The 11,715-nt window shown below is 34.1% G+C and overlaps 1 protein-coding gene across 1 annotated transcript; it reads left to right on the forward strand.

The window, feature by feature from the left end:
* The first annotated feature begins 3,074 nt into the window (after nucleotides 1–3,074).
* On the forward strand, nucleotides 3,075–6,874 carry LOC113750739 (abscisic acid receptor PYL4-like). Its single transcript, XM_027294682.1, has 5 exons — nucleotides 3,075–3,593; nucleotides 5,941–6,020; nucleotides 6,393–6,447; nucleotides 6,536–6,586; nucleotides 6,776–6,874. Exons 1-5 carry the CDS (start codon nucleotides 3,075–3,077, stop codon nucleotides 6,872–6,874), a joined length of 804 nt encoding a protein of 267 aa, XP_027150483.1.
* Nucleotides 6,875–11,715: the final 4,841 nt, after the last annotated feature.

The following is an 11,715-nucleotide window of genomic DNA, read 5'->3' on the forward strand; positions in this document are numbered from 1 at the left end:
TATATATTATGTATATATTGTCATTTGATTGTAACGTATTCAAAAAATAATAATAAAACTCTTTAAGTTCAACGATGTTATTATCTCGATATAAAGTGTTTTTATGAAATTTATAGGGATTTAGGATGACATTTGTGAGATCTTTAATTCAATTCACACCTTTTTTTTTTTTTAAACTCCTAACAATAACTAGAAACTTAAGAGACCATATTGATTGAAACTTCAAAATTAGGGACTAAAAATGTAAAGTTAAAATCAGAAAATTTAGAGACCATATTTGTTTTGCTAATACATTAGAGACCAGTTTGATCTACAAGTCAAACATTGAGAATCAAATTTGTGTTTCTCCCTTTGGAAAATTTTGAGAAGTAGTAATGGAAAGATTTAAATTCTTAAAGACATATAAGTTTTGGCAAATTCACATATTCCTAATATCTAATAAAACACATGTCATAACCGAAATTACCAAATTAACCTATCCAACCAAGCAAGCCCCCACTCTAACCATCTGATCCCCAACTTCCCTTTCTTACCCATTTTGAGAGGGAAATGAATTAGCATCAAAATCTGTGGCAATCCTTCTAGGACTATTACTAGAGCCGAGTCAGTTTGAACTCGGCTCCAAGAAAAAGTCTAATGAGCCTGACCTTTCATTGAGTTGGGTTAAAATTGGATCTAAATATTAGTCCCGAATTAAATGTGAGCAGAGTTTGGATCTTATTAGGGTCAAACCCGATATAGGTTTGACCCTTTAATATGCATATATATATAATATATATATTTATATTTTGATATATATATATATAAGGAATATTAAATATACAAAAGTATGTCAAAAGATTTAGAAGGACAAATCTCAGTATGAGCAAATTGAGGACCTTTGAAGATGTATTGACTATTGATCGTGTTTTATTATTATTTTCTATGTACATTGAATTAATTGGATATATTATTGTTGAAAAATTTTTGGTTTTATATACTTTTTAATGAATTGTTACTGGATCTTATATAGTTTTAATGTTGTGGTTCTGCAGATATCAAATTAGTTTAAAACTTAATAATTATAGTAATTATATTAAGGAAGTTAAGGAGTTATAAGTGAGCTTGAATTAAGTCAAAATTAAATTTATAATCTGAATATTTTGTAAGTCAAGTATGAGTTTCATGTTTATCACTTCAAATCTCATAATTCGAAACCCAAAAATGGTACTAACTATATGAGCCAAATCTGAGTTTGTTAAACCTCACTTCACTTCAGATGGCCCAATGACAAGCCTAAATCCTTCCCCTTTTTGATTTAAATGAAATTAAATTTAAACCTATAGTTTAGTACTCATATTCTTTTGTACCCAAACAACCTTTTGACCTTTGAAAAAAATTACCCAAAATACTACAAGTTATCTTCACCTTGATTAGAATTATGTCAAGTAATCATGAGAGTCAAGTCACATAATCGATTTTGTTGTCTAGGTTCTATTTTTCTTTTTTGGTTTTTGTTATTCTAACTGCAAAAAAAGGTTCCTAATCGCAATACTACTATGATTGATCATGGAAGTATATTGTTTGGATTGCATTTTCTGGAAGGGTATATTGTAACACTTTTTTAGATGTGATTTATATGAAGTAAAAAGATCATTGAAAAATGTATCAAGGAAATATTCTCAAAAAACATGAGATTTTTTGCCAGAGAATGGCAATCCAAAAAAGCCAGTATATTGGCATTCTAGTGCAAATTGACTTCTTTTCTACAAATATATTATTTTTTATAACTTAAACTATCCCAAAAAAAGATCTCTAATCAAAATATCGACTTGTTATGTTCAAACTTGTAACATATATGCTTCTAACAAAACAACAAAAAAAATGAAAATGTTCAATCTTTAAAAGTAGGGTAAAATACAAAAAATCCCTTGTGGTTAAGCTAACCTACGGAAAAGTCCATTATGATTTCGAATCATACATTTCGACCTCTCATAGTTTGAAATAATTTGAAACAGCAACGGAAATTGTCAAAACCAGCTGAGGCAGACGAAATTACATAATTACCCTAATATATATATAAGCAATAAAAGACCTTTTAACAACCATCCTATTAAGTAAACTTACCGAAAACCCTGTGATTAAGCCAATCTATGGAAAAAGCCCCTCATGGTTACATGTAGTTTTTATTTATTTATTTATTTTGTGCATAGGAATAAGATAAGCTGTATTTGGAAGTTTTATTTATTTATTTTATGTATAGAAATAGGGTGAGTTTTATTTAAGAATTTTTATTTATTTTATATATAGAAATAAAGGTGAGTTGTATTGGGAGTTTTGGGTTGTTTTTGAAAATTTTATGAGTTCTAAGGTATTTAATAGGTATGTCAACTAAAATTTTGAATTAAAAAAATTATTTTTCAAGTCAAGGAATCTCAAACTCGAACTCATTAATTTAAATGACTTTTGCCGATTTTAACATTAATTCAAAATCACGAGATATTGTATTGTATGATTTGAAATCATAAGGGCTTTTTTTGTAGGTTTGATTAATTACAGAGGACTTTTTTGTATTATAACTCTAAGAGTATAATAGGTATATCAATTAAAAATTGTTTGTTTCCAGTACAAATACTCGCAAAGAAACGCGTGTATTTCAAACCCGTTAATTCAAACGATTTCCATCGGTTTTTAAAATAATTTCAAACCATGAGGTACCGGAGTATATGTTTAAAAACTATAGGGGGATTTTCTATGTGTTTACTTGATCTCAAGGGGCATTTCTATATTTTACCCAATAGTTAATGGCGTAATTCAATTAACCCAAATTTGGATGGTTCTCCAGCCAGCCTGCGCCACTGCCAGTTCTAACTTCTAACGGGTCTTTGAACCTGATATCCAATCCTTTTCCACATAGGAAATCATAATCCTAATCCTTCTTAGTTTGGTAATAGTCCTTTCTCCTCTTAGGAATTGGAGCAATTTCTCCTACGCCTATATATAAATACACGTTACGATTCTTCCAACTTCCTCACAGAAAACTCCTTCCATCGTTTTCACTGATAAACAACCCTCCAATGCCCCTTCCCACAACCATGGTTTTTCAGCTTCCCACAACCGTTTCCAGCCACCACAACCCTGTTTTGCAGCCGAACGAATGTTCATCTACTTTGTTCCAAACTATCGCAGCTCCTGCCTCCGTCGTTTGGGCTCTGGTTTCCGACTTTGAAAATCCTCAACGCTACAAGCCATTCGTGAGATCCTGCAGAATCATAGATGGCCAGGCGAACCAAGTTGGATGCTTACGCCGTGTGGATGTCGCGTCAGGACTTCCAGCCTCCTATAGCATCGAGCGGCTCGAGATTCTTGATCATGATCAGCGCATCTTCAGGTTCAGCATTGTCAGCGGCGACCACCGGTTGTCGAACTATCGCTCGATCATGAGCCTACACCCCAATGGCGGCAATGAGACGGTGGTTGTGGAGACTTACATGATTGATGCGGCCGAGGCCAACACGAAAGAAGAGACGTGTGCCTTTGTGGATACGATCGTGAAACTGAATTTGCGGACCTGTCCAGAGTTGCTGAGGATTTGGCGGGCAAAGCGCAACAAGGTTTGAAAATCTCAATTTCTTTCACTGGTTTATCTGATTATTAGCTAAGTAATTAGGCTAGTAGTAGCTAGGAAGAGAATCAGAAATTTCAAAAAACAATGAAAAAACCAAAAAGACAAAAAAATTTTAAAAATTAAGAAAAAAAGATTTTGGTTTCCTCCTTTTTTTTCTTTTTTATTTGCTAAAAAAACATTGAAAAAAATCAAAAAATCCAAAAAAGCAAAAAAGATTTGGCTTCTTCTTTTTCGTTTACTTTTCTTTGGTAGGAAAAGAATTTTCAAAAAAAATTGAAAAATCAAAAAGTGAAAAAAAGATTTTCGTCTCTTTTTTTTCTTTTTTATTTGCAAGCAAAGAACAAAAAACATTGAAAAAAAAGACAAAAAAATCCAAAAAAGCAAAAAAGATTTGGCTTCATCTTTTTCGTTTACTTTTCTTTGGTAGGAAAAGAATTTTCAAAAAAAATTGAAAAATCAAAAAGTGAAAAAAAGATTTTCGTCTCTTTTTTTCTTTTTTATTTGCAAGCAAAGAACAAAAAACATTGAAAAAAAAAGACAAAAAAAATCCAAAAATCCAAAAAAGCACAAAAATATTTTGGCTTCTTTTTTTTCGTTTACTTTTCTTTGGTAGGAAAAGAATTTTTAAAAAAACTTGAAAAATCAAAAAAAGTGAAAAAAGATTTTCGTTTCTTTTTTCCTTTTTTATTTGCAAGCAAAGAACAAAAAACATTGACAAAAACAAAAAAGACCAAAAAAATCAAAAAATCCAAAAAAGCACAAAAATATTTTGGTTTCTTTTTTTTGTTTACTTTTTTTAGTAGAAAAAACATTTTTTTAAAAAAAGAAAAAATTGAAAAATGATTATGGTTTCCTTTTTACTTTTTTATTTGCAAGTAAAGAACGAAAAATTGAAAAAAAAAAAATCCAAAAAACTAAAGGATTTTGGTTTCTTTATTCCTTTACTTTTTTATTAGTAGGGAAAGAATTTTTTTTAAAAAAAGAAAAAATTTAAAAAATGAAAAAAAGGCATTGAATGTCTTATTTTTCCCCAAAAATAGAAAATTCGCTTAGCTCTACCTAACACGTATCTATCAACTATGCATGAGGTGTTATTGTTTTCAAAAGAAAAAAAGGGTAATGCATAATTTTAAATCTGCCACTCTAATGTCTCATAAATACTCTACACGATCAATAATTAAATCTGTCCTTTTGTTAATTAAATAGCACTTGATTCTTTTTTGCCCCATTTAGCCTGCCTATAAATGCTATGTTCTTAACTTTTTAACTGTTTGTGTGCATTTTAATAGCTACTGATGATCAGTTGAGTTCCTATTAGTGTGTCTAAGTGAGTTCCCTATAAATGTGCCTAAATAGCAGAGGTGAAAATGATAGGTACTTCCACTTTCAGGCATCAAAGTTAGCTATACTTGGGAATCTGTCTAAGGCTACTTCACACACCTTTGCACGTATAGCAACTAGCCCTGTAATTGTGTGATAATGCGACGGTGTAGCTTTTGATGTGAATGAAATCCTAATTGGCCTCTTTCCATTTCTACCTTGGCTTAGAAACTGAAAGAAGTATGAGTTAAAACTTGAAGTCTGCGCCTAGTGATTGGAGTTGACATCTTAATATACTTAATAAGTTGGTGAGGCGATAAAGCAATTAGGGGCAGGTTAGTGCCATGTATCTGTTGTGGTTCCCTGTTCGGTTATTGCAGAGTAAGCCAAGTCGGGAGTCTCGCTATACCAAATAATAAGTGAGGGTGCACTTGTGGTTCCCATGCCAAACATCTCCTGAGTGAGCCAGTTGGATTCTCAGGAGACCTAAAAATGAATAAGTGCAAAAAGAGCACAAAATAGCACAAAAAAAAAGGTGCTTCTGAAAAAAATTGGGATTGCAATTGCCACAAGAGGGACAGCTTTGCAGTCGAAAAACAAAATCTATTAACAAGCTGCAGCCAAGTCCTTGCACTCACACATCAAGGGACAATGGGGGGAACCCCACCGCAACTATAGTGCAGGCCAACCACTGTCGTTACCATTGTTAACGCCCTGGTTCTGGTGAGCAATCCTAGATCTCACTTGGACCTTCGACTTTTAGGTATATTGGGATTTTAAACCAAAAAACTTGGTTGTGGATGGAAAGTTAAGACGAGTCTTGTGGACGTTTTTAACCCAACTCCTGTGAGCACGCCATCTTTCTTTAATATAATTGTCATATGGGCCAATTAGTGTTGAATTCATATCAAATTGTTATGCTCGAACAAATTTCCTTTACTAGGCTAGATGACATTTCATCCCTCACACATGCTGAAGACTGGGAATTAACCAATTATTGCTATTTGATACAGCCTGCTCTACATGTTTTTGAGTGGGAGTATCGTCAATTTTTCCTCGCATTCAATGGCATAGGGGGTATTCATTGTCCAAGGTGACTTGTCTATGATCGTGAAGAGATGGCTTATCATGCTTGGCACTAGAGACATGAAGTTTTTTAACTCCACCTGTGTTGACACAATACATCACACAGCCGGTCCCAAGTCCGGATGAAGGAGGAGGGATTTTTTTTTATGTTTTAGAAGGCAGCTCTTAGCATACGTTCTCAAAATCCTTCTGTGCAGATTATATATGAAAGGTTGGTGAATGCGAGTTTTTTCGTTTCATTCTTCTTGGTAGTGCTGAATTTCTGGTCTTCATTTCATAGTTGATCTGGATTTTAGCATCTATCCCGGGTTATGATCCAATCACATATCTTTCATTCTTTTACTTTGCTTTGTTTTACAACCGCACTTTACTTTTTCAGAGTTTGTATACTTGTTCACGTAAATCTGTTGTGTGTTAGAGCTGCCAATGAACTGGTTTACTGTGAGTAATCAACATGCACTAGTACGTTTGGCATTGGTAATTGACAGGAACTTTTAAGCTGATTCTCTTCTGTTCATTCAGTCACCTGAATTGTGTTGTAATATGTTCTTAAGCTCACTTGCTGTTGCAAAGGTAATGAACTTTGTTTTATCTCATGCTGATCTTTCATACATGTGTAGTTTATATCGGCAAATTATGATACGGAAAAAAGGTTACGCTACTGATATTTCAGACACAAGTTGTACTATTTGGTGTGGCCGAAGTCTGATGGTAGAGTGGCTTTCATATCTTGAATTTCTTTCCCAAATTCGTGTGCTATAGGTAGATTTGCAGCACCATTTTAGTCAGAACAGATGTGTAGAGCGAAGTGATGCTGATTACTTTCTAATTTTGCAATTCTTGGCAGGGATAATTCTATAGGATCAGTCTAATGCAATTTTGTATTGTTACAGTTTAATTAAATGAACAAGCTTTTATAGAACTCGTGGGCTCACATATGGATTTGAAGTCCTGTGTGTAGATTAGAAACTCTGTGAGTGGAAAGTATGTCTTTCTGGCAATGTTATTGATTTTGGAATTTGTGGCGGGGTCTCCTGGCTTGTTGGTGATAGCCTGCAGACGTGGTTACAACTGCATCAAAATCTCCATATAGTTCTTTGCGAGCTTTAAGAAATTTTCAGAATTAACTTGACAGTTTACTGATTTGACATAGCCAAATTGCAGATTGAAGGGGGCAAGATTTTGTTGTTCAAACCATCAACTTGATCTACTAGCTAGTAGCTTATTTTCAAACCTGCACTGAGAGTTTTGGTTCAGTCCAAAACTGAGCCCCTTTTTAGTACTAGTACACACAAATGATGGCCATTTTCCTGCTCCAATAGTCCCAAAAAAGTTCATATGCCAATGTCACAAATCTCATGCATAAAATGCTGGCTTTAAAAGAACTATTTGACCAAATAAACTATTCAAATACTCAGAGCACTTGTAACAAAAATGGGAATCATTACTCTAGCTAGAGATGCAATATTGGGCCAAAAGATTAAACAATGTTTTAGTCCAGCTGCAATATTGCCATGAAAAATATAACCATGCCAAGCAGGACATGCCATGGTGCAAAATTTGCTCTAATTGTGGAGTCTCTGGCTCAGAACCAAAAGGTAAAGAAGCCAAACAGCCACTGACAAAAAAACCTCAGAATCTTCCATTAGATTCTGGCTCTAGTTGTTTTAATAAACTTGTTCTTATTTTTTCATGCATACAAGTCGTATTACCTGTTCTTACAGACAAATCCCCACCCTTTTCATTTTTTTTGTAGATTTGCAGGTCGTCATACACGTTAATTTATCTGTACGAGCATGTGTATAAACTAAAATACCAGACTTAAACTATTACCAGGTTCTCCAAAGTCATCGGCCGCATCTTTCCTCTCCAAACTGTTGCCAAGTTCCTCCTCTGTACTTACAGATATTCTCCTCTTCTTAGCTAACATATTCTCATCCAAACTTTCAGAACCTTCAGCATTTAGAATACTCAAAGATCTGACATACTGCAAAGCATATTTAATCGTACAACTGGTCAACATCTCACAGAACATAAACGCAACTTGAATTAACTTATTTAGTTTTACATACACAACAAGGTATGTAAGAAAATGTACTGCAATTACAGGTAACAAGACACCAAGCTGATTTCTACACTTTACACCTTTTAGATGCAAGCAGGTTTCCCATTGAGATAGTTCAGATATATGAAATTGGATGAATCAATCAGATCATCTATAAAAAAAAGAAAAAGAAAAAAGAAAAGATGGTGAAGAAATATCATGCATGCTGATTCTGCACAAGTTCAGTAGCATAAGTATATAAAAGCCATAGGCTATTATCTTCAAGAATTACATTTCATTAAACTGCAATTTCTCTACTAATAATCATATCGAACAATTATGTCAGAATTGCTCCCAAACTCGAGTATTCTGCCCCTGGACCATCTGTTGTACAATAAATTTCTGATTATCCTTGTGCTAATTGTCACTCTTTTAACCAAGATTTCATAAATTAATACAGCTATCAAGATAGAACCGGGTTAGCAAAAAAGTTGTAGAAAGAAGCATTGTTCTAAGATCAGAAGTGCTAAAAGTCAATCAAATTTTGAAAAAAAATTAATGAAAAGAAAAAGTAAAGAATGACGATAGATCACCACCAGCTAGCCAGACTCACTTCATTTCTCCACCATTTTCCAAGAGAAAACAGTTTACATAGAATAGCCAGTAAGAAAAGATTATCTATATTTGACACATAATTCTATTATCTCCATAGGAGGATTCAGAGGGATTCTCATCTTTAAAAGTCAATAGTTCGATTTGGTAGCAGATATTTCTGTTCTCATGGAATTCTTCAGGTTTCAATCAGCAATCAGGATATAAAAGTCTTCTATAGCTGCAACTGATGGAAGTAGAAGAATACAGATAGTTATTGATGCATATGAAAATAACATGAGATTTGGAGAATATGCAAGGTTGTCCACTGTAGGAGTGATGTATCAGATCTCTATGTTCGCAGTTTGAAAAGGAGAACTGGTACAAAATAGTATCCCCATGGACGCAACGGTTTCTAAATTTCTTCTTCCCTACTTCTGTTCTAATTTTCTGCACCAATTGTATCCTAGAGCCCTATTTAGTGCACAAATTCAGCAACTCAATATTCCAACAACATAGAGCATGCTTCAAGCTTAAGACCCATGCCCAGATAACAAAGCACTTCCCCAGCTTTTAAAATCCATTAGAAGTACACTAAAATAGCTTCTGACTTACACAAGCTGCTGATCAGTAAAAATGTCCTGAACTCTTTTAACTAATAGTCCTAAAAGCAGCAAACTCATTCACACAAAATTTGAACACAAGCTTTTAACACTGAATGTTATTTGACAGAGGGGAAGACAGGTTGAACTCTTACTTTCACATTGGTGTATATTCAAGGACGGGAAAAGAAACTACCACATGCAATGGAAGATGAGAGTAAAATGTCAGGAAGAAAGCCACATATGACACAAAGGTTTAGGACATCACTTCCAAGACAAAGATGCATAAAAAATTCACCAGTGAATAACTTAAATAACTCCTTCATGGATGGCCTAACAAACCTGGGTCTGTGGGGTGTGTGTACAATAGTACATGCAATATGTACTGGGCTTCAGCTCAGCCCTGGGGACCAGAATATCTTATGACAGGAAATTGAGGTGATGAATCCCAACATTCCAATTAAAAGCCCTTCCAACAAAGTCAACGAATAAGCCTATGGTCTCAAACAATGGCTGAAGTGTCCTCCACTGTCAGTTTACCCAATACCCATAAGCTACTAAAGCACCATAAATTTTAAGTCTACTGAAATATGTAGAATTTAAATTTTTAATAAATAATCGAGATCCTAAAAAGATTACCCATTCTTCAAAGTGGGTAAATTGGATCTTCAGTCAAGTTCCCAAGAATATTAAAATTTACTCTTCCCTTAAACTCTTCATTGGTTGCATCAGTCGTGAATATTGATGGCATTCATAAAAAACGAATGGAACGCATAATGTATCAATATATCAACATCAGTTTGAAGCCCTAAGAAAACATTCAGCACACACAGCTTGCAAGCACCAGATGCACACCTCCCCATTCTCCAAGTTGGTTTATCGTTTGCCTTCCCTTTGCTACGAGAGAGGTCCAAGAAATAAAAACGATACAGGCTTTGGAGAGGACTTCAAATATAACTGAAACTCATTCATTTCTTTCACATAGTGATAAGCCTCAGCAACGCTTGGCCTCTGGTGTAAATATATCCAAAAACAATTCCAAACAAGTTGTCTGCCACAAGATTTTAAGCTAACTCTAAATTGTCCACTTATTATTTGGGCCCTAGAAGAGTAGAACATCTCATGCCTATACAATTCCCTTTAGGTATGAATGAAAGACAATTATCTAAAGCTGCTGCAATGGAGAATGCCTTTTTGATATTAAAAGCAAACTGAAGCTTATATATCTATTTCTTGAGAACTCAAAATAGGTGATTGGCAATCAGCTATATATTTCATGCATATAATATCTGATGTCTCAAATGCTGAACAAAATTGGACTACTGGTCTTCTCCTTCCAGAAATATGATCACTTAAGACCATGTCATTCTTTAGAGAAATATAATGATACACTTAGTAAATTGCTTTTATATTTAAAAAATTTTTCTTGCGGCAGAAAATATTGCATATCATCTATCTATTGTTAACCAGTGCTGCATTTTGGATGTCGGATCATGTCATTTACTCAAGAAGGCACAGCAGACTTAAGCAGTCACTTGATTGAACCAAGCGACAAATGACAGTGTGTAAGCAAAACATGCTGAATAAGACTTGTAAACAAGGACTAAACCATACTAATCTGTGACCCAAAAATGCACAGGCTACAAATAAATGGATGAAGTAGAAGATCATATGAAAAAAAAAATTGAAGCCAGCTACTAGACTCAGATGTTAATAACCTATCGGCAGGATAATTGACATCTTATCCTTCTGTTTGTCTGCAAACTGAAATCTTAATCAAGTTTAGAACCCAAAAATCATCAATGTTTTTCCTAGACTAAGTTCAACAGATGGAAATAGTGTTGCGTCCATAATTTTGCCATTATTCTCACAAATGAAGACCATTAGTATTACACTTCATTTCCAAAAAGTTATCATGTTTAAAACGGTAAACAACTTTAGTTTGTTTGTTTTTCCCCCATCAACACCTATTGCATTTGAACAACACAACATGCCTGTGCCTACCTTCTGCATAGCTCACCCAGTTCTCCAAACTTCATCAGTTTTATCAATTTGTTGCCATCCCATTTGCTGTTTACTTATGCTTAATCATTCAAACATCTATTCCATAAAATTGCTACTCTTCATCTTAAACCAAAACAATTACAATTACAGATGCAAACACATTACACCGGTAATTCAAGCCCGCTATAGTCTTATTCACTTACAAAAACCCCAAGTTCCCAACCTTGCCCAGAATTTAAGAATCCCATAAAACCAAGTTCACTAAACCAATTTAACTGTCCTGATTCTGAAGTCAGCATGAATTTTCTTTATGTCTAAAATTTCCTTATTGTGACATTATTCCAAAGAACTGACAAGAGACAAAACCAGCAGAATTCATTACCTTTTCAAAAATTGACATGGCTTCTTTTGTTGCACTCTTCTCCCTCTCTACATAACAAAGGAAGCATTTTTATCAATCA

This window comes from Coffea eugenioides, chromosome 10 (assembly GCF_003713205.1).
Source record: "Coffea eugenioides isolate CCC68of chromosome 10, Ceug_1.0, whole genome shotgun sequence".
In the NCBI taxonomy this organism is placed as follows: domain Eukaryota; kingdom Viridiplantae; phylum Streptophyta; class Magnoliopsida; order Gentianales; family Rubiaceae; genus Coffea; species Coffea eugenioides.